We start from the raw sequence: 23,997 nt of genomic DNA on the forward strand, positions 1-23,997 counted from the left end.
AACACAATTGCGAAGAAAACCTTTTACTAAAATGGGATGTTGGTGCTGAAAATAAGCAGTCTCATTCCATTGTTTCGCAAATAAGAAAACCAGGAATTTGAAGATCTGTGAAAGCTACTCAAATCATCATTGGGAGGGGGGGCAAAGAACCCATGACTTCTCTATGTAGAATCTGTGTGTTTTGTGTCGGGGAAATCATAACGGAGATATGAAATAAAGCCCCTTTAGAAAATTACAAAGAGATCGTATATGAGAAGGCAAAGGGATTCTAGAAAACATTGTGGAAGCAAATACTCAGATATAACATGTGTTTTCATTTTTTATTAGAGAAGTTGTAAGTTGAATTTCAGCCTTCATGTTATCATAATTTTCTCTGTCCTCTTCAGAGGAACACACAGAATCTGTTTGTACAATCATATACAACAATTAAGTTGGCATTTTACATCCTAAAATCAGGACTCTGATTCGCCCAAGGCTACCAGGTCTCTGTGCGCTCCTCTGGGCTTGGGTAGCACGACTTGATCCCAGCATAACGCTTGAGGCGCCACCTGCAAGGCAACTACAGCAGGCTAGAAGACCATGCAGATTAACACGGTAGCAAATCGTTTGGATATTTAACAGACATAAAAAGGTTATTTCCTGATATGAAAGTCTGAAAATCTGCATAAATATTTTTGTGTAAAATTAAATTAGTTATGTATTTTTTCAAACTAGAACTTGAAGTATCAAGAATGCCCACATAATTCATATACACATATATATAGACTTTTTTAATTATGCTAAAAGTCTTGATAGTCAAATAATATTCTGTGCCATACATTTACTTAACCAGTAGTTATTTGGTGTTAGAGTAACTGTGTCGGAACAGGTTAGTCATAACTGGTGCTTGTGCATCATGCAAAACATTAGGTCTATGATTCCTGTTGACTAGTCTTGTCACGTGGTAATGTTTAGATGATTTCGCACTATAACCGTGAGAATTAAGGAGTATAAATACTTTGTACATGGTCACATTTACAAACCTTTGCCAATAACCACTTCACAACCCTTATAGTGTATAGTGAACGGTAACACCTGGAACCTGCAGAAGGAATCCCTACAGAATAGTGGCAGCTGTAAACTTTCTGAAATGAGCCTGCCGAGTCCCCCTTGAAGCACTGATGAGCTTGGCACAGGTACGCTCTTCTGTGTCTCTATTAGTCTAACAGTTTCTGCAACATCGACAGGAAATTAGCATCTTATGGCATGGTAAAGACATGGCACTTTCTGATGAGGTAACTTAGGTATAGGAAATTCCGCAAAGTGATTTGGACAGCAGACCGCCACTTCTGCTAATGAACTGTAGACAGAGTTGCTTCTTCTAGTGCATGCGCTTACTATTAAGTTACTAATGCACTATTTTTTTTTTCAGCAGCAGCTCAAACATGTCCTAATGCATCACAAAGCAGAGCTGTTAACACCAAGCCTACTGACTTGTGATGCTGTCTTTTAGCAAACATGTTTAAGTTGTGTAGCATGGTTCGACTCTGCCTGTCAGGAATAGGAGATTCTTTGTTATTGTTGTTGTGGATACATAGCTATTTTTGGTTGGCCAAAGAAATTCAATAGTCAGTTGTTAAACAGAAGAACATTTGGTCATCCCCAGTCTGTGTGGTTTCAGATAACACCGTGTTTGTACATAAAAAAAAAAAAAAATCCAACAGAAAACAGCTTTTGTCCGTGGAGTCTGAGTTTAGAAGCTGTGCATGATCTTCCGATGGTCCGTGGTTTTCCAGCCTCAGTTTGCACTCTGGAGTTTCATACTACTGTTGCTGGTCTGCGGTCCATCTCGGCCTCCAATTTCACCATCTGCTGCATCTCCTTCGCCTACAACACCAGAAACATGGCCTTACACATGGAAATCCCCGTCTCTAGGACCCTACTCGCTCTTGTCTGTTTCCTTTAGGCCTGTCCTGTTTACACACATGTGACAAGTAGACCAATACCCTCGGAACTTCCTGGGGGTATTCTCAGAAATGTAGAATCTTGGAGTTTACTTAAGATCCTCTGAATCTATCCAACAAGATCATCCAGGAGCATTTAATGTACATAAAAGTCTGAAAAAAAAACTGGCCTACAAATTTCTGGGGAAGATCTCATGTAAAGAAGTTGAGCCAATTACTTAGATGATCAAACTGTTTGACTTAGTGTGGCTGGTACCTTGTGCGGAAAATTCTATCATTTTCAGAATAGCATTGCTTATGTATAACTCATTTCTCAAATAGTCTAAAATTTAATTGAAAGTAATTAAGACTTGAGTCTTTCGATGGGGATAGGTAAGGTAAAAGCATAGATATTACACTGCTTTGACAGGAGTCCTATCAACATACCATTACAGGAGCATGGAGGATTCCAGAAATCTTACTATCCAAACTCTGGAGCTCTTGCTTCTCTGGAATAGTTTACTTGTTATGGAACATCAGGATATAAGCCAGGATGAATTTAATATCATGAGTTAAGATAGTCACTAAAGCAACCAGCTTATTCAAAAGGGTCAGCAGAAGCAGGTTCCAGTAACAAGTAATTACTTGGGAACATGGGGAAACATGAGTGATTCATTTCAACTTTGACTTTCCAGCCGAAAGCCTAGATACCCAACCCACATGCTTGCACCTTTTGGTGTGGTAGGGAAACAGTCCTTCTTCCTCCTTTCAGTGATAGGTCACTGAAACAAAGGACAGGTAAGGAGGGAAACATGAGGAAATCTATAAAGATACATTGTGGAGAGAAGATTCTGAAGTGCCCTGATGCTACTGTTTATGTCTTTTTTGATATTCCAGCTAAACAGAGAGTCAGAGGGAGGGGCTGGTCAATTCTAGATCATACTAGAAGTATCCAAGTATCCCAAATGAAGTTCCATAACAAAACCAGTTTCTCACAGACAATGAAGTGCTTTAACAATATGGCTTTCACCTTCATTTTAGTGAGGGTAGATATAACATCACCACAGAATTTTAGATCTGCATAAACTTGGGGCTCATGATTCCCTCTACCCATATCATTTTCAATGCCTGACATAGAGTAATACAGGAAAATGAAGAAATGGAGAAAAATATACAAACATGAAAGAATGACACGAACAGTATTATAAGAGATGGCCGTGAGACATTGTCAGTGCTGGAAATTAAATGACTTGATGTTCAGTGGACAGTAATAAAATTCCCTATATTTTGGCCCCTTTGTATTTAAGGATTCTGTTGAACATAGTATAGAATGCATAATAAAATGCCATTGAAAGATTATCCTGAGAACTCATTTCTTACATGAGCAGGGTGACCATCTACTTCTATTGCCTGGGACAACTTAGCTGAAGTCTGGCTATTAAGAACAGACATCTTTCTCCAAAATATTTTGTTTCTGCTTTAAATAGTCAATTATATAGTCACCTTACATGGGGTGACTAGTCATAAGTGGATCAGACTTAACAGAGAACATAGCAAAAGTCATTGTCGTATAACATTTCTGCACATAGACCACAATACTACATCACTGAAAAGCACCAACAGACATTATATGTAAATAGGGTTCTTATGTCTGGGTTTTCTTCAAGATAACGACCTGATTCCCAGATGTACAACTGGAAATGCTGGCTAAAACACTACCACAAACAGATGTGACAGCATTTCAGATTAAGTAGGATGAGGAATTCAAGCATGAAATAGCCAGGGTTTTAAGTCTAACCCCTTAAGATATTAGTTAGTTATGACCAGATGGGAGTCATAAATGGAAATCAAATCAAGAATACTGATGTAGCCAGAAAAAAGCAAGGTCTTGCTTATCATCAAAATTTCAGTCCTACCTTGTGTTTGGGACACTGCATGACAGGATTTCAAAAGCTGTTTGTACAAAAATAGTAATGTCAAAATTGAGTCATACATAGAAAACAAAATAAATGAATACTGAAGTGATTTTGAGAAATGAATGCAAAACCATATACAGAAAAGCAAAAAAAAAAAAAGCTAAGAATAAAACACATACACACCCATTAGCAACAACCTTCCCCAAGCTGACTCAACAAAGGAATAAAAATAACCAAAGAAACAACCAATGCCTATTATTCCCACGTGTGCCTCTCTCCTGTAAGGGGGTAGGTTGTCTGAACTTTAGCTGAGCCCTTTACCTCACTTAATGGAATGATGGTGTCGATGACAGATATTAACTTTTAAGAGTTGAATGTGACAGTAATGATACTGTTAAATGTCTGAAATGGTATATGTCAAGACAGATGAAACACTGTGTTGGAGAACTATGGGAAAAACTAAGTCACACACACAAAAAAAATGCCCTGGCCCTTGGAAGTCTAGGTGAACAACTGGCTGATGACAGAAACAAGGCTAAAAGGTGTTTATCAGGGCTACAGGATCCAGAATCGAGAACAAACTGTGTGAACCTGTTAGCTGTTCCTCCCAGTGCCTCTGACAGTAGTCTAGTTACACAGATCCACCAGGCTTTGTTTTGGGGTTGGTAGGGCATGGCTGGGAATTCTACAAGACTAGGGAAAATAAAGTAGAAAGGGCTTTGTTGTATGTGTGGTTAAATTAAATCATCTTTGATCTACACACAGGGAGAAATTTGGGGCTTAGCAGCAGCTTGGAAGATTGATTTAGAAGTTTGGGGTTTCGTGGAGATGACGACTGCCTTGCTGAAGGAATGCTTGCTTGACTATGGATGGAGTTCTGTTACGTGGCTCCGGCCTTTGTCGACCTGCAGTGAAGCCCTGCACCGTGCCTAGGAGAGTGTTGTAGCAGGCAGACAAACTGTGAGTCCAGCACTTCCTGGCGTTGTGTTTAAAAGCACACTACAAAAACCTATAGTGTTTACTTTGCTACGGAGCAAGTGATATTTGCAAATTGAACCTTAATGTAGGAATTCATTCCCAATTCTATGTTTGGTGGAAGTTGCTATTTGACATAGTGAATGCCTTTTCCTTGAATATCATTACAATTTTACATCTGGGTATTTTTTACGTTGGGTACTTTCGTAAGTTTCTGTGACTCAAAGCCCGAGTTGTGGGTGGTAGATGATCTTATGACACATTAATAGGCATTATGTGAAGTTTAAGAACAAAAAGCCAGCATCTTTACAACATGATCCAATCAATACAACTCTCAGGAACCTCATATTTTAATTCAATCTGATGTGGCTTGAATTATCCATGACTTAGTTTAATGCTCATAATGATTTCTTTATTATGCTTTGAAAGCAGCAACACCTGAACACTGTATTCTGTAGCTCTGATCTACACCACTATGTAGTGATGAGCAATTTTTAGCACATTTACATTCTTTAGTCAAACCTGTTGCTAAGCGACACGGTAATTTCTAAATAGTTTCCTAATTTAGATAGTTAAAACCTAACTCTGCCTTGCCTTTCATCGTGCCCTTCTTTTAAAGCAGATCCTAAACGCTCTCAAAGATATCCTCACCCTCTACCTTCCTTAAACCTCTGAAGTGAGTTCTGAAGGTTTTGGGGATGGTAGCTTTACCCTTTCTTACAGTCTTGTATTGCCAGGGACCCATTCTGGAATGCGCTTTAAAAACGGAAAACATAATGCATACCAGAATATGATGAATTCTGATGAAGCCAAAAGAACTGGACTTCTAGGACCAAACACATGTCAGGTCTCTCTTGGGGATCAGGGCTATGACTAGAATTAAGACACTTCATTCGGAACCATGAGAGGACCAAGTTCTGTCCAACAGAGCGTGAGGACTTGAAGCCAGAAGCTAGGTGTGTTACCTAAGCTCCAACACAAAAATGACTATGGTTTTGTGTTCTTTTCAAGGGCCTTTTAAAAATGTAATTCCTTCTGCAGTATTCTTCAGGGTGAGCTATTTACTCTGAAAAAAAAATCTTACATAGGATTGTTTTCTTCTAGAGGGGAAGAAATAGAAAAGAGAAATGCATTATTATTTCATCAGAAGCTCTTTGCAGTTTCTAAATGGATGTAAATCATCAACAAAGTGCAATGTCCGAACCAAGAACGAAATGGGACCAAGTAAGACAGAAATGTTCACTCTGGTAGAGCTACAGAGGTTGTAAGGAAGGCCCATGTGGGATAGAGCCTGCTACGCTGCACTGTGGGGAAGCAGATGTGCCCTGGTGCAGGTACCTGAGCAAGTGACGTCTACTAACCACTGTGTGTAAGCTTGAACTTCTCTAGTCAGTGTTTTTCTTTTCTTTGAGAAAAAAAACAAAAACAAAAACAAACAGTGAGAAGATGCTAAGCTGTTGGGCTGCTTGTTGAGTTATGGAGGCAAACTCAGATCCCACTGTGACGCTCTGGGGAGAATTTACACATTCACTTTTTTAGATTGACGCTCAAGACAGATGGTTCTTTTGGTTGACTTTTATATGCTGACACCTACCAACTTCAAGCTGCAAAGCTTTACATGAAAATGGAGGAGTAATTCGCAACCTGTTTGCTCACATCCTCCTTCTTGAAACCCAGCCCTATGACTGATCCAAATGACAACTCTGCACTCTTCACGCCCCACCCCACTCCACAAAAGGTACTTCTGGCTTTTTTGGATGAAAAGGAGAAAGTACAGCAAGCGCCCAGCAAGGCTCTCTACCTCCCCACTCCCTGTACTCCGGGCCACAGTCCTTCCCAGAGGGTTCCTGTGGGCCACGGCACCACCACCCTGAAGCTGATGGGCGGCCAATGTCTGCCATGTGCGTTGGGGGAAATACCTGCTCATTCTGTTTCTCTAGGAATTCTAGGTGCTCGAGTTGGACTTTTTTCAATTGATCCATTTCTTTCGACTGTTTCATCGCCAGCTAGAAAAAAATATGATCAATTTCAAGTTGTAGTCTCAGTATTACAAATGATGGATGGCTTATTAAACTCATCATTTAACTGAGGGTGACCATACTTTTTTAAAAAAGGAATGAAAAATACCACGAAAATTGTTAGGAGTTTAAATTCATAAATCATATTGGGCATATCTTCTCCTTTCCTAAATCTTAGCAAATAACTGAACACTTCTGCATGACTGAAATCTGGCTTTATAGCCTACATAAAATGCTGTCAGATCATTTCCATAGAGACAGCAGTAAGAGATTGCTTTAGCTTTTGGGGAGAGGCAATGTTGGAATATTTAGGGTACAGAAAAATAAAGAAATTAGGCAACCAGCTTGAAAGGCTTGGAGGCTAGCACAAGTTATTATTCACAGATTTTTTTTCTTCAAAAAGGAGTGCCGAGAAAAGCATGAAATACTCACTCTCTTTCTTTCTTCTAGAAACTTTTTAGTGTTGCTGCTGTTCAACTCCCTGACTCGCCTAAAAACAATAGAGACAGATAATAGCGTGACACCATACAGGATTCACATACAGCCATAAGAACCAGTCTTCCCGCACCACATTTTCCGGATTAGATTATTGCTTCCTTTTCCTTTAATCTTTATTGTAGCATTTTCTAAATGCACAAAATACTTAGGAAAGCATAAAAAACCAACCATGTACAGATCACTCAGGTTAACCAATAATGTTTCTTTATGGTCTCCGACTTTAAAGACCTTTGAATCTTGTTCAAGTAAATGCACATTTGCCTGCACGAGTTCATTTGCACCCTGCATGTTCAGGAGCCCTCTGTGGACAACGGAAGTGTTGGATCCTCCGGTACTGGCGTTAAGGGCAGTTATGAACTGCCATGTGGGTGCTGGCAGGAGAACTGAGGTCCTCTGCAAGAACAGTAAGCACCCCTAACCACACAGCCATCTGTCCATAAGTAAAAGAGAATGTTACATATGAAATTTAAACTTCTTTTGCATTCCTTCAGATTCTATTTTCCCTTCTTCCTCTCCTTGGAGGAAGTACTGGGGCTGGCATAGGCTTACTTAGCCATATTTTAATAATTTTAACTATATATGGATGTGTCCATGAGAAATACCTCTAAGTGTTCAAACTTTCCTGTGCATAAATCATTTAGAGGCTCTACCAAAGATAGCCTGCTGTGCTCTCCGCCCCAGAGTCAGACTCAGAAGGGCTGAGGGGCCCGGGCTACAGTGTTTCTAACGAGATCGCCCATAGCACTGATGAATACTGTGGGCATGCTAACATCATTCTGTGTGTTTTAAGGACTTAGTAGGGTGTTTTTGGCTTCCTTCACAAGCCCAAGCTTGCAGACTTGCTAGCTGGTAGGATATGAACAACCTCCTCTTCATCCTATGACTCTGTCTTTAACCCTAATTTGCATTTTTTATGCTGGAGCGTGGGACTGCTTTCGCCAGACAGCTGCCCAACCTTGATTTACGAGATGCTGACAGTTCTGCCCCTTTGTGGGTGCATCATGCTGCTTGAACTGTGCCCCTGATTGTGGGTGGGGTGCTTTTCACGACTACACAACATCCAAATGGGTGGACTTCTCTAACGACGATATCTTTTCAGGCTTTTCCGTTTGTAGTCATTTCATGTGTGTTTTCCTTTTTTCTTTTAAAATAATAATTATTTTTTGAAAATTTATACGTGTATACAATGCAAATTTCCTATGACCTTTCTCAACATCCCACAGTGCCCTCAACTAGTCTCCCTCCAACATCTTCCTTTTTATTATTAACATTATTAATAACCTCCAAATCCAATTAGCGCTGTTTGTATTCATGTAGATGTGGGCTGTCCACGGGGGCACGTGCATTTTTTCTAAGTAATTCTCCACTCTACGCATATTTTCAAATGTAGCATTAGCATTATAGAAGCCTTTCAAAATTATTTTCCTCTTTTATTTTCAGTTTTCTTTCCACACACCACTACTTTTTGCTTCTTCTCTCCCCCCGATCGTTCCTGCTGACAGTCTAGTGAGGATCTCATCTGCTCCCACAATTTCCACAAAAGCCATGACTTTCTGGATGCTTTCTCTTGCTTCCCCCCATTCTAGTACTTTGCGCGTTTTGTTATTCTTTTTGAACTGGGATCTTGGTATTCACTCTGGTTTCTACCTTTATGTCTTCTTTGAGTATTCACAACATTAATTTTGACATCTTTTAGGAAATAAGCTTTTCATGCATGTTCCCATCCATGATCAACAGTGCTTGCATTTTCATTCTGTTATAAATATCATATAATGTCTGTTCAAAAGTCTTTTCTGACCCAGGAATAGAATAACATTTTAGTTTCTATTGGTCTTGCTAAGTCTTATGATAAACCTTTAACGTTAGTCCTCAGCAGGATGATAAAACTGAAATCACAACCATATACACGTGCTTCTTAAGGGGTGGTTGACTTGTTGGCACTGAGGTTATTATCATTATTTTAGAAACAGATATTTGTTGATGCTTTATGATCAGATAATGATAGACAAAAAGTTTCAGTCAACAGATATACATCAAAATATTTTTTTTTTTTTTTTAGACATGGTTTCTGCCTGTAGCCTCAGCTGTCCTGGACAAGGCTGGCTTTGAACTCAAAGATCCACCTGCCTCTCCCACTTGTCCCTCTTTTCAGTGCTGGGATTAAAGGCATGTGTCACTAAACCCAGCTAAAGACAACATTTTTAAATCCTGGATAATTACATTAGCAACACCTTAGAGTTTTGGGTGATTTAAAACTTGAGTATGGTAGCTACCCCACTCACCCCAGAGCTCAATATTCTAAGACAGGAGGATCTTAGTGAGTTCCAGGCTGGCCTCAGAAACACAATAAGACATTACATTGCAAAAAAATAAAAGAAAATTTGAACTCAGATGAACTTAAGTCTACTTTCTAATATATTTGATAAAATACAATAAAGGATGATTTAATACCCCAGCCTTCATGGTGAATTTTATATTTCACTTTGTACAGCCCAAATTTAACAACACCGTCAAAAACAATTCAAGTTAAAGATTAATCCATATTTAGTATTTTTAGAGTATTTGAGGGTTTTGAACTGAAGAAGATATATTTGTTTCTATTATATAAACACTTTTAAACAGAGTTCCTTATCTGAGAAAATGTGCAGAGACTGGCACCTCTGAAAAGTTAACAAGAGTCAGAGAGACACAACCATGTCACACTACAAACAACCACTGGACCGGATGACTAATGACCTCCCTGGAACCTTCTTCCCGGGAGGCATAGATGGCACTCATCTCCAGGTCAAAATGACTGTGGAGGGCCACTAAGATGGCTTGGTGGAAAAAGGAACCTGCAACCAAGCCTGAAAAGCTAAGTTTGATCCTTGGGACCCACAAGAGCAATCCAAATCCTGACAGTTGTCATCTGACTTCCACATGAGCACTTTGTATGACTGTGGGTGCTCCTATGCTCTCTCTCTTGCTCTCTCTCTGTCTTGCTCTCTTTCACACACCATGCTCACATAAAATAAATAAATAAATATAATAAAAAGATAAACTACTATGGAATTCCATTTCCCTTTGGTGGGGTATTATATTTAAATGGCATTTAGCAAAACTTCACTATAAAAGATGAGTAAATTGGCAAGATGCTTTGTATTTTGTCACATTTTGATTTACTAATACCCAGCATCATTCAATAGCTGAAAAGAATAAATGCAACCGAGGCAGTTCTGCTCGAAACATCAGCACCGACTGAGTATCCTAGAAGCCTGGGGAGTCGAGTTGAAGCACAGAGAGCCCACTTTTGTGCTGTCAAGTCTTCTGGGTTCATGGAGTCCTTGGTTCACGGAGTGACACGCGAGCCTGAAATGCCGCACTCCTTTTCCTCTTGGTCCCCAAAGACTAATCTTTATTCTGTGTTTTGTGGAGCAGAAAACAGCCTTTCAGTGGCCCTGGTCTTCAGTGCCATCTCAGCTGCTACCATCCATCCATGAGCAGGACCCTTGTTGTCCACAGCTCTGAAAATTCTGGCCTAGTCTTTGTCTGTGAAACTCAAGGCTTCTGGATACTCACAGATGGATGATGGATAGTGAGGTTATTGTTATCTGTGTTCCCTGGCAACACCCCGCTATGGGTAACATAGTTACTGAAAACCACCTGTGGTTCCCTTTAACAGCTGTAGTGAAGGTTTGCATATAACACCTGGTACCACAGCCTTAATCAGGTCTTGTCCCACCCCATCTTATCTTCCCATCTTCTTTGAGGAAGACCCCTTGCTTGGTAAGTCACATCCACCCAGATTCCTGCCTCAATCTCTCCTTCCAGACAGCTCACCTAACTCAGAGACAAACCAGAAAATCTATGTGGAAGCTTTACATATAATCCCTGATGTCGAAGGACGTAAATCAAAGTGAGAAGAAGCCTTCCTGACACTCAGAACTATCACATCCAGATTTGATGACACCTGAGCTGGGGAGAGATTAGCATGACGGTTTAATAGAATGCAGGAAGAATGCTACAGAATTAAATCGGTTATTGTCAGGTTTTATATATGTTGTGTGAATATAAAGTTTACCAGTGGCAGTTATCAGGAAAATATTGGGAACCACTATACTACTGAAGTAATAATTTCCTTCCATAGTAATTGTACTAACAGGACTCTTAGGACACTCCAGTGTTACAGCTCAGATCCATGTTGAGTTTACACAGTCTATTGTTGTTGACACTATCCCAGGAACCCAGACTGTTCCAGTGAGCATCTTCACACTTACCTTTCCCTTTCTGCCTTATTCTTGATAGATTTATCTTGACTGATGGCTTTACTATTTTCCATAGAAATCTTAGCCTGGTGGGCTCGCATCTCCTTGCTTTCCCTATGAAATAAAAATAAGAAACAAATGAATGGAGAGGCGTATGATGGCGATTAAGAACTCCATAAGGCTACAGTTGAAGATTAGTGAGTATACAGATGAAGTCCTGGTGCTTACCATAAAGTATCATACGCCTTAAAAGGGTGCATTTATGATATATAACAGGGAAAACAACAGATACAAAGACAATGTGTAACAATAGGGCCGAGTTCAATTTTTTTACATGTCTGAGCTCATGGAGTTGTTTTGTCCTTTGGCAAAGGAGGGAAGGAACCCTAGCTCAGGAAGGAGAGCAATGGCTGAGGAGAGCATTGCCACCTAGTGGAGACATGTGTTGTGGCTGGTATATTTGAGCAAAGATGCTGTAGTTACTCAAAAAAAGAAATACACAGATGTTCAACTTTACCATGCTCTGTTTGGGACCCAGTGAGATGGAACAGACAGGATGCTCTAACCTTCACAAGTGACCTTCCTGCCGACCAACAGTCCATGGGAATGAAAAGGACTAAATAGTTCCAAGTATAGGAAAGAGCAGACCTGTATTGACAGCTGACTAGTGACTGTGTAAGTGCACACCTGTGTATGACAGATATGTCTATTTTTGGATCACTCTTGTGTATAATAAAGGCATATAGTTTAGAAGACTAAAATGGATGTGATTACAAATAATTTTTCACTTAATAGTGATCTCCTTAGGAATGTACAGGCAAGGACGCTGGTTACCTGGGTCCAGTGGTTTGTTCTACATCAAGAGGGATGGGCAAGGCTAAAATGGGATTTTAGTCAGCCACCTTGTATCTCATCAGCAGGACAATAAGAGGAACTCTGGACTCAAGGCAAATGCTCTCAGTTTCCCACAACTTGTTAGTAAAGTGATCTTTCCAGACACCCATTCTTCCTTCCTTTCCTTCGCTTACGAATGACCAAATGTTGCTAACAAACATTCACTAAATGAGAGCAATCACAAAGCCAAAAAGAAACGATACACTAGGCAATAGAGATTTAAAAAGAAAAAGAAAACAACCCTAGTACTGCTGCTACTGAGAGGAGGAATGCTCTCACCACAGACTTAATTTAAAGATAAATTAGCAGCTGGGTTTGCATGCGTGTGTGCATGTGTGTATGCGTAAACACGCATTCAAATGACTTTCTAATCAATGAAAAATTAAATTTTTTTATTTATTTCAGGTACTATCTAACTTTGAGGCTTATAATTTTTCTCCATGTGGTTAGAGACATGATTCAAAAGTGCCTCGTACTCTAAACCATTTTTAAATAAGGGGAGGTGGCTACAAGCTGCCACTGTCGCAGTGCTCAAACGGGGAAGGGATGCTGCTACGGGGACTTGATGCAAAGCACACATGCAACCGGAAGCGCTCATGAAGAAAGAAGACAAGACACCCTCTAACCAGTGGAAGCAGACCCAAACTCAGAACTCCACTGGGCTCAGCATGTTTCATGACAGAACCAGATCATGCCAGGCACCATTCGACTGTCTCATGGGAGAACTGGAAACTATGGCAAAACCACTTTATTTTCTATGTCAGGATGTCTCACCAAAAGTAAGGCTGGAAGTTTTTGCATACAACCATATATAATTTATGCAGTTGCCATGTTTTTTTAAATGAACATTTACTTTGTTTGAATAAAGTTTCTGTTTTGTATTGTTTCGTCTATATCAGCATACCCCTGATTATAGTATACAGTAAGTACTTAATGAAGAAGTCCAGCTCAGCCCAGGCAGTATTTCAAGTGCTATATGCCCGTTGCTGAAGTGGGGATAAGCAAATGAACTGATAGGTCTTGGCTACTTCTTGGTCGAGCCTGTCCTCCTAAAGTGCAGTCCCAGCAATGTACAGAAAGGAAGGAGGCTCTCTTGAATGCGTTGCCACTGTGGGATGAAAGCCACCCTAGGAGCTTCACTGGCCAGGACTTCTCATGTCTTACCTTCCTAAGAGAATTCAGCAGTTTTTCACCTCTAGCCCTATTTACTGTTGAGCCCCAAAACACTTAGAGGAGGAAGACCATTTCTTAGTATGCATTATAGGCAACTTGCAATCTGAGCTAACTTTACAAGATGTGTCTTCCTAACACATGGAAGCCATTGGCAGACACTGCTTCATATAAATCGGCTTCCTCACACTAAGTGTACGAGATACATCGCACTCGTTTTTGTTCTTACACACACACACACACACACACACACACACACACACACACACACACACACACACGGCGTTTGACTCTCCCACCTGTCATGGGAGAGTTTCAGCTGCTGGGTCTGTTGCTCATGAGCGTTGATGAGCAGCTTTCTCAGCAGCTCACACTGCTGGTTCAAGTGCAGATCCCGGATTTCTTGCTCCTCGGCACTGTGCGTGTTGATCATTTCTGACCACTCTTTTGTGTGCTGGGCAACAATCTCTTTGACCTGTGTGGGGAAGATGGGATGGGTCACCTGGAACCTTTTGGGTCAGCTATGTGCTGAAAGCATAGGCTATTCATGCAGGCCAGTTTGTTTCGTGACTCAATGGACATCTACAACCCACAAAAACAACAGTCACTAATCACTGTTTTATTGGGATCAACCCGTCAGTCTTGCTGCTAAGTCTCTTACATTGGCCTGTTATTTCACTGCCTGTCTCCTCCTTGGTTGTGCCTGGGTCTTGGTCGGTTCCAGCACATTTCCTCACCTCATGCCTCACCTCTACTAGACCACAGGTCTGAAGAGAGAACTGAGTGTCCTCTTAATCCTAGATTATAGTTTACTTCATTACCCTTAGTAGACACTAGGCCAGAAAGTCCTCCACTTCTCAAGGCCACACTTTGTGCAACGTGGTTTTTCAGCCCCTTGTAAATGGCTAAAGGCTGTTTCCCCAAATCCTGAAATCTGCCTGTCTCTGTGACTTGCTCTACCCAACGAGACAACAAACAGCAAGGGTGCCTAAAGCAAAGGTATACAAACAATATCTTTTCCTTTTTCTACGGCTGGTGCCCTGCAAACAAGCCTGGACTGCCCTGCTGGAGGCTGGAGGCCATGTAAGGCACACAACCACCCTGCAGGTAGCAACCCCTCAGATATACAAGTGAGGATAACAACCCTCGGCTAACTGTAGGTGCTTCAATAAGCCCCACAAAATCAGAGCTGTCAACCACTTAAATATAGTCCAAATTTGTGGCCCTCAGAATGATGAGTGAATAAATAATAGTTGTTTAAAGGCATTGCATTTTGGCAGCTTATGACACAGCCAAAGTAAATTGATACCATTGCCAAGACTTCTGATCTACATGAGGAAAGTATCTAAAACTCATGGCATAGTGCATAAAGCACTATTTCTCATATGCAAAGCTAAAAAGAGGCAGAGAGAATGGAGAATGATGCATAGTCCCTGCCATGCAAAATAAATAGCACAGAGGAGCACTCACTCCATCCAGAACAGTGTGACTGGTCTGTGCATGTGTCAGAGCCATGGGGATGGATGATAAAGCCTTACATAACCGTATAAAGCTGCTGTTTCAAGCATGTGCTATAATTGAGAGCTTTAACAATAATTTAAAATTTATTGTTGCTGAAATCATGTTTGTGTTCCTCCTGAGTCTTAGCATTGATGTCCTCTCCAAAGGCTCACAGCTTTACTTAAGGTCTCTCAAAATCCTAGTTTCACTTTACTTGGGGAAACTGCCAGTAGTCAGGTTCAACTCTTAAAATGTCAGCTTAATTTTTATCACCCTAAAAGTCCTAGCAAAGATGCAGTAAAATGCAAGCAAGTGTTCAGTCCACAGCCTGGTTGCTTGTGTTGTGTTTGGTGTTCTCTCTGTAGGGAAGCATAGTCTGTATTTTCAGTACCTGCAGGGCTTCCTTCCTGCCCCTTTGCTCACTGTTTCACTTGATACATCAGGACCATCAACGTAAGTATCGTCAGTCTATTTCTACACACAAGATAAAAAGATGTTCCACGAAGGGGCTTTTCTCAAAGATGGGTAAAGCTGCTGCAAGCACAAACCTCTGACCCCATCTTCCAAGTCCAACTACCTGCTACTGCTTCTGATAGCAGATCAATCCTGAGATGCCCCTTCTAAAATAAACTATAAAATATTTTCTTCAAGTCACCGTGTTAAAAAAAAAAGTGGGGGTGTTTTCTTACCTTAGATTTGTGATCTGATGTCAGGGTCTGAATTTTAATTTCTGTTTCTTTTTTCATTTCAAGACAATTACTTCCCCTGAAAATGGAGAAGTGAAAATGCATGCCAGGAATTAGATATCTTTTCAGTTCCCTTGGGCCTCTGTGACAACATTTTCTGATGAAGACAATATAGTCATCAAACGTGTGATGATGCCATGGCTCATTGGGCGGCATCTGCTTTTCCAGGAATAGATTCACACCTTAGAAATTTATCTGCACCATGATTACTCAATTCAACCACACACAGAGATACTTCAGACCTAGCAATTATTTTCTTGTTATGGTCTGTTGTCAGAGTTTCCATTTTGGTTCCCGCTTTTCTTTAAGCTGTTTTGTATTTATTCCATAAAATATTATTAGGAATGAAAACAGTCTTGAAAGTGAATTTCTAATTCCCTCATTCTGGTCATAAAGCCAGATTTTTGTCTTTTAAACATGCCAGCGAGGAAGAAAATAGCATTTATTGGCACTACATCGCAGGGAGGGGGTGGCTTATTCTCTTCTGAGTAGGAAACATATACCAGGCGATCGCCCAGAAGCCATTACTGCTAATTCCAGTGCTGGTATTTTCTTCTTCACGTTATTGCGGAAACCAGAACAGGACCTGGGCTTCTGTCTTCAGCACGTATGCTCTGGCTTATGCTAGCCCAGCTCACAGTGCTTCATTTTATGAACCAAGGGTCCTCGGAAAGCAACACTCTCCCCTGCAAATGCGCTCACTTGTCACACCCGCCGCTTCTCAATGACTGGTACTCAGGGTGTTTCTTCTCCAGTCTGTTATTCAGCAAGCTGAAATGTTCCCCTGGCTTCATTCCAGACAAACTTCCACAGTAAATGTAATGACGGGCTTTATCCAGCCTTCCTAACCAGCTGGCATAAGCTAAGGATCTCTGTAATATTAAGAAGTCACGACTGCATAATTATTCCCCTTCGCGCATTGCCTTACCCACTCTCTGCCCCTGCAGAAACGTTTGCTTTGATCTCTCCAACATTTGCTTTTTTCTTTCTCTGCCTTCTCCATTCACCTTCTCCCTGCCAGCTTAAACAAGCTGAATGGAATGTTCTTGAGAGACAGTTATCCTGAAGTTAGGCAGGAACACTTGAGTAAAGTGCCTTTGCCCACTTGACCCATGTCCTTCAGCTGGGTATGAAGAGTAGGGAAAACTTCTTCACTGACCATGGCAGTGAGTTCTGATTAACCTACACTGTAAATTGAAAGTGTCAAAAATGCAAGATGCATTTAATCCAAGCAAACTGCCCAGTCTCCGGCAGAGGATCAACCATTCCCTGACCCCCTAATGTGGCTGACTGGGCAATGCTGACTAGAAATTATCCCACGACTAGAAACCCAGGCAAAGGCAAGATTCAGAATTCCAAGTTCATGTGTTCCTGGATGCGAGTAACTCCTGCACCATGGTGAAGATGGAAAAATCACAACTCAAACCATCTTCAGCCCAAGGTCACCCACGCATGTTCTGGAAATGAATCTCATTACAGAAATATCTAAACACATATGACCAATTTCCCCTTTGATCAATATTCTGGCAACCTGGAAACACAAAGTCGAGGTGGCAACAGGAAGCTCCCCTTGGAGTAGGCTGTGCAGATGAAAATATCTGATGACTGGCTGTGAAGGTGCCACGAGTTTTCTAGGTCTTGTATTTCAAGTACTGAGAATAGTCTCTCTGCAGAGCCTGGGGGCAGATCTGTATCTGGCAGCATGGGCTCAGAAAGAAACCTACAGGCAGGCTTCTTCCATCTCCTAGAGTGTGACGTAAAGATTTATGTGTGGTGGAACCCACTACCTCCTCATGAGGATGGCTCCATGGCCAGTGTCTCATATGAAAGAACCAGTAAGAAACATCACTTTCAATCCACTTGAGAATAAAAATAATAAGGTAAAAGTGAGTTCTTAATAATAAGGTAAAAGTGAGCCCTAGGGATATTATTGTTACAAATTTAGGAACCTAATATCATTCTTGATAGAGAAACTTACTATATAGTTCTTGTGTCTGAAAACTCACAGTGAAACACAGAAAGAGCCCACATCTGCGCACAGAAGCACTGCACTAACTGGATTTAGTGGGCTCAAAAACAGAAAGAAGACATGAATTTGGGAGGGAGGTGTGTTGAGAGGAATATGGCAGATTCAGAGGGAGAAAACAGAGGATGTTATCATTGTATTTCATTGGATACATGTGTAAATTTCTCAAAGTAACAAAAATTTATTTTTAAAAAGAAAAAAAAAGAAAAATTACAATACTGCGGCCCAGGAAAAATAGAACATTTGTTGAAAAGTCATGTATAAATAAAAATAAGTATATTCTTGGAAAGAGTTGAAAAATCTGTCAAGACTTCACCCCTTATAAACACAGTATTAGGGTCTATACCACACACTCAACATTTTGTTTCAAGGCATCATTAAAAATGATAAAATGACATTTTTAAAAGGTAACGCTGTGGATACAGTCAGAAGTCTGTAAGAGTCATGCTTATGGTTTGAGTGTGACATGTCTTCAGAGGCTCACGTTCTGCATGCCTTGTTCTGGGTGGCCTTATTCTTGGAGGCCGAGGGACCTTTAGGACCAGGCAGGGATTTGCTGGAAGAAGCAGGTCATTAGGGACATGACTTGATGGTTATGACTGTTGCTGGTGTGTCTCTTTTTCTGACTCCTGGCCCTCAGTGATGCGAACATGCTCTCCCACATGCTTCTGCTGCTAAAAATGACCTGCCAGCCTTCACCACAATAGTGTGAATCCAGGAACCAGAAACTTGTCCTGACTCACTTAAAATATACATCCGAATGTTTTTAAAGCAACAAGCCATGGCTCTGCTTCAGTGACGCACAGAAAAAACAATGCAGAAGACAAAGGAGGATTGTATAAACACTGTGTCCATACAAACTGCCTGGTGTGTGTTTTTCTGGAAAACATAACTGTAATAAAAATGAAGGCAACTCCAAACGTGAGCTCCAAGGTGAGAGGGGCATAGAATTAGCCGCCACTGGTGCCCCAAGAAGGACGTTGGCTCCATGTCCTGAAATTAGAATTTTGGAGACCAGAATTGTAACAAACACAGTCCATTCTGAGTTCAAAAATCTAAGTTTTCTAGGTATATCTTGACTGAATGTTAAAGAGAAAAAATAAGGGAGAAAACTAGAAAGACATTTGTACTTATTTTCTCTTTTACTTTAACAGTGTGGAAGGCTAGAAAACCTTAGTAGAGACTTAAAACATTAAAAAAAAATCATAAAATCCACTGAAGGATGACAAAACTGTGCCCAATATGATGTCTGAAATAGAACATATATAAAATGTATATATACACACATATATACATATGTACACACATACACACACACAAATACACACACACGGTGTGTAGTCTTGACAGTATCACCCCCAAGTTTTTTTACTAAAAAGTGGTAAAGCATTGAACAGGACATGCAGATGGATATCAGCTAGGATCATCCTTCACCAAGTGAACCAGGCCAGCAGTACCATGTGTGACCCGTCATCACCTACACTGGTGTTCTGTACCATGAGAAAACCTGCACTGTGGGGTGTGTCTCTTTAAGACGCATAATCTCTCTCTTCTTCCTCTACCTATGAGAAAGTTCTGAAGCCAGAGGAGAGGTGTTCTATAAAACAACGGAGTAGTAATGTTGCAAAATGAAAATCCCATGAAAGACGGAGAGAGAGACAGGATCTATCAGAGAATAAGACAGAGCAAAGAGTAAGTGCAGTGTGCAGTTCCAGAGAGGATGCCAGAAAGAATGTTGAGAAACTGGTCAAAGTATTGCTATTTAATCAATGAAACTGCACCAATGTCAACTTTTTGTCTGATTATTATAATGCAGTAAGAAGGGATTTTTAATATTATCAAAAAATGAAGCTACATGTCCTACAAGCACATGTTCCAAGATGCCCAGTGGATGCCTAAAACCACAGATATATAAGATTGTAGCATATTTTCCCTATGAACAGACCTATGCCAGTGTTTACTGTGTACATTAGGCACAGTGAAACAGTAGTAATGATAGCTAATAATAGCACAGAACAATTAACAAATAATATGCTGTAAAAGAAACCACTTTTGGACTCTGATGAAATGCAGTTAACTATATTTTTGTACCCTTTAAAATTACTTATAAAACAATTCTCAGAGTAGAAAAGTTAATTTTAAAATTATTTTCAGCTAAATTTTGTTGACTTTTTCCTTTTCTGGAGACAGGGTTTCTCTGTAGCTTTAGAGCCTGTCCTGGAACTAGTTCTTGTAGACCAGGCTGGCCTTGAACTCATAGAGATCCATCTGCCTCTGCCTCCTGAGTGCTGGATTTAAAGGCGTGTGCCATCACTGCCTGGATGCTAAACCTTCTTTTTAAAGAAATCAGAACTAATTGCCATGAACTAAAGGCTTGGGGAACTCAGCTGAGATCATCCTTACACCATGACTAAGGTGACCGATGCCACACTCCACTGTGATGACACAGGGTTGGAAATGAGTGGACCTCTTATCTTCTAGGAGTAGTTCTTCATGATGAAACCACACTAACACTAAGTTCTTCCGTGGCCTAAGCCAGCTGAGCTGTGCAAAGTCATACTGCTAGAGGGAGGAGAGATCAGACATTAACCAGCAGTCTTACCCCTTCTTCTTCATCGCCTTCTCCAGTATTTTCTCATGAGTTGACTTCTCTTTGTCGTACTGGGCCACGATTTTGTCAACTTGTGTGCAGTGTAACTTCTGCATGGTGCTGTGCTCCTGAGCGGGAAGAATTTGCAGTGATGAGCTGGAGTTCAGCTGGAGCTGGAAAGGTTTATACTGCCAGTCTGGCCTTCCTTTAACCAGCTTCCCCCGAGTGTTTGGAAAGCTGGTGAGTAATGCAGGCTGAGGGCATCTGGGTTCTGCTTTTTCTATCATGTCACTAGTATTTCTCTAACCTGCACCTTAAGACAATGTCTTTTAAGGACGTGACCAACATGGACAACTGAAAAGCATTCTTGACTGTTAATGAAAGTGGCCCTAGATTTTCCTCGAGACTTACATGCTAGATGGGATTGCTGTCTTCTTTGCTTTTTCTGTGTCTAGACTGATGGGCTCTTAAGAACCATGACTCAACTTTCCACTTGAAATTGAAAAGCTGGTTCTAGAAGTCCGGAGACAGTTAGAAGCCTAACAACCAGCTGCATGCCGAGAGTCAAAAGCAATTGACCATGAAGACGCAAGGGCTGCTCCAATGGGCATTAGCCCGTCTTCCCTGTCTTTCTGTCTCAGTGCCCTACACTGTACCACAGGCCTATTTCCAGAGATTTCTTTTACAAACGGCAGTCTCCTGTTCACACTGTCATCCGTGGTTTCATCTCCTAGGCGAGCTTCAGGTTTGGAAATGTACGTCAGAGACACGCCTGTTTAAAGGGCATTTCCATAATCAACGAGTTCTGTATGTGTTGTCTTCAGAAATATGGCTTTGCTGTCAGTTTGTAGAGAGTAACATATAGTTTTGAAAACAGCCTTGGTTGTTTGGGCTCCCCATGGGTCCCCTTTGGACAACGATTCAATTAGATGTAATCCATTCCTGGTATTGGAAGCTTTGTTTGGTGACAACAGATGCCCAGTTGGGGCTCTGTCTTTCCCATTATTTGGCAATTTATTTTAGATTCCCTTCATATATGTATATATTTTAGGAAGCTTCTTCTGTAATAGGGTCCTATACGACCCTTCAAATGGTTTGTAATTTTAGATGTCTTTATTCATATTCCTTCCCTTATACCCTTTCTCCCTTTCCTTTCCTAGTTGAGCCTCCCACCATCCATAGCTACCTATTCTATTTCCCTTTCATAGGGAGATCTATCTGCCCCTCCCCCAGTCCCTTACTCTATACCTAACCTCCATGGCTGCATATTGTATTACACATGCCTGTGTATTGAGGACTTTATAGATAACATGCACATATAAGTGAATAAATACCGTATTTGTCTTTTAGGGTCTCAGTCAATTCACTCAGGATGATTTTTTTTCCCTAACTCCATCTATTTACCTGTAAATTTCATGATTTTCTTTTTTCTTTGTTTAGTTTGATTTGGTTTTTAACTGCTGAGAAATATTCCATTGTTCCTACAGACAGCCCTCACCCCTGTGTGCTAATGGCTTCAGTACAGGAGGGTACTCTAAATACTACCTAAGGACACATGTAAACCACACATCCAGTGCTGGGAGGCCCTGTTGGTTGGAGCTTGTAGTCTATTATGATCTTGAAGCACTCTCTAAGCTCAGCAATATGGAGTACTGTCCCCGAGTGCCCCACCACCCAGAAGAATGTGTCTTGTTCTCTACCTGACCTTATTTGGAGATTGTCTCTAGGCTTACGCCCGACTCATCTCTAGTATGACCCTGGACACAGTTCCCTGCAGAAGCTTTCCCCCTATTGTCTACATGGTAATTAGACATTGTGCTAGGAGCTTTACCATAGGACTGTGCTTCCACAGGTGATAATTAAGACTTGTTCGAGGAGCCTTAGGAAAGGAGTGTGCCTTAATACATGGGGAGGTGTTTAGTCTTACAGCAACTCGATATACCATGCTTTGTTGATATTCATAGGAGGCCTTCCCTTTTCTGAACAGAAACAGAGAAATGGAATGGGAGAGGGGAGAGGAAACTATAGGTTGGGATGTAAACAAAACAAAACAAATATCTTTATTTACATCTTACTATAATGTAGGGGCTTTAAGAACCTTGAAGTTACTTTCTGCAAGACAAGGTACTTGGACTTATATAGCCACACGGGATATAGTTAGTGTTTAGTAACTGATATGAAGGTGTTCCTGTCAACTAGAGAGGAAAATGTATATAGGATGAAATTCAGAGCATCCTGAGGTGGAAGAGGTCCACTAATATCTCTCAGTTTCACAGAGAAACAGTTTGCATCCTTTGCCTCTTTTCCCATCAAGCAGATAGGCCTGATAATGTCGGACAAGGGAAGCAACACTCTGACATTTAGGGAGTAGATCACGTTTCCCAGAATTATGAAAACCCGTATCATCTCAGTGTTGTCACTGTGTTCGACCCAAGGAAGGGGGCTTATTTACTTACAAAGCATCTGGCATACTACATAATTAATATAAGACTATCAAGCTTGGCCAGATGGTTTGGGCTCAGTTAGCAGCCCTGCGGCTCCTGAACTCTAGGGCATTGGTTCAAGGGATAGAGTTAACTGGTCCTGGGTTTCCTTGTGTGCAAAACAGCTACTTGAGAGGAATTCCCTTCCAGGAAGAGACAGCAAATGAGTGTTTGAAGAACTTTTAGCTTGCCAGGTGGTGGTGGTACATGCCCTTAATACCAGCACTCAAGAGACAGAGGCAGAGGCAGAAAGATCTCTGTGAGTTCAAAGCCAGCCTGGTCAACAAGAGCTAGTTCCGGGACAGGCCCCAAAGCTACTAAGTAAACCTTGTCTCAAAAATCACAAAGAGAAAAAAAAAAAACTTTTAGCTGCTGTTCTATTATTATTTTCAGCTACAGTAGATTTCCTGATTGTATGTTAAAGAGCTGTTGAATGAGCTAAGGGAATTTATGGTTCTGACCAACACAGTGACCACCAAGAGGCCACTGAATGACAGAGATTCAGTAAAGGAAAATCTGATTATAGTATGGTACGTGGGCACCAACTTCACTCCTAATGACTGAAGTAATTATTTCATTTTCCTCTTCCTGTGGCTTTTCCACCGTCCAATTTTTTACAAATCAACAACAAAAATAAAATACAATCTTTAAACAGGTCTGCCTTTAATAGCGCCCCCCCCCAATACACACACAGAGAAAGTCTGCATTGTCTCCTCTTTAGGCTACGAATTGAATCCCACAAATGGGGTGTGCTGGTTTGAATGAGAAATATCCCCATCGGCTCATATACATTTGAAATCTTGCTCTGCAGTTAATGGAACTGTTTGGGGAGGATCAGATGTGCAGCCTTGTTGGAGGAAGTGTGTTACAGGGGTGGGCTGTAAGGTTGCAAAGCCTCTTGCCACTCCCAGTGACACTCTCTCTCTCTCTCTCTCTCTCTCTCTCTCTCTCTCTCTCTCTCTCTCTCTCTCTGTGTGTGTGTGTGTGTGTGTGTGTGTGTGTGTGTGTGTGTCTC

At 41.0% G+C, this 23,997-nt stretch overlaps 1 protein-coding gene across 6 annotated transcripts in view; it reads right to left on the reverse strand.

Moving 5' to 3' along the window:
• Positions 1 to 279: 279 nt before the first annotated feature.
• The window catches only part of Plcb4 (phospholipase C beta 4), a 357,655-nt gene continuing 333,937 nt past the window's right edge, over positions 280 to 23,997 (reverse strand). For 2 of the 6 annotated variants that reach the window (XM_050134225.1, XM_050134228.1), the window contains exons 35-40: positions 13,937 to 14,112; positions 11,586 to 11,687; positions 7,264 to 7,321; positions 6,733 to 6,819; positions 3,839 to 3,875; positions 281 to 1,866 (exon numbers count right to left, since the gene is read on the reverse strand). In XM_050134225.1, coding sequence (XP_049990182.1) covers positions 1,778 to 1,866; positions 3,839 to 3,875; positions 6,733 to 6,819; positions 7,264 to 7,321; positions 11,586 to 11,687; positions 13,937 to 14,112 — 549 coding nt within the window. In that variant the 3' untranslated portion in view covers positions 281 to 1,777. Of the gene's footprint in view, positions 1,867 to 3,838; positions 3,876 to 6,732; positions 6,820 to 7,263; positions 7,322 to 11,585; positions 11,688 to 13,936; positions 14,113 to 15,826; positions 15,903 to 20,511; positions 20,628 to 23,997 lie in introns of all 6 variants that reach the window. The other 4 variants (XM_050134227.1, XM_050134226.1, XM_050134224.1 and 1 more) reach the window with 4 other exon arrangements.

This window comes from Alexandromys fortis, unplaced genomic scaffold (assembly GCF_014885135.2).
Source record: "Alexandromys fortis isolate MF-2015 unplaced genomic scaffold, M_Fortis_MF-2015_v1.1 scaffold_6, whole genome shotgun sequence".
Classification (NCBI taxonomy): domain Eukaryota; kingdom Metazoa; phylum Chordata; class Mammalia; order Rodentia; family Cricetidae; genus Alexandromys; species Alexandromys fortis.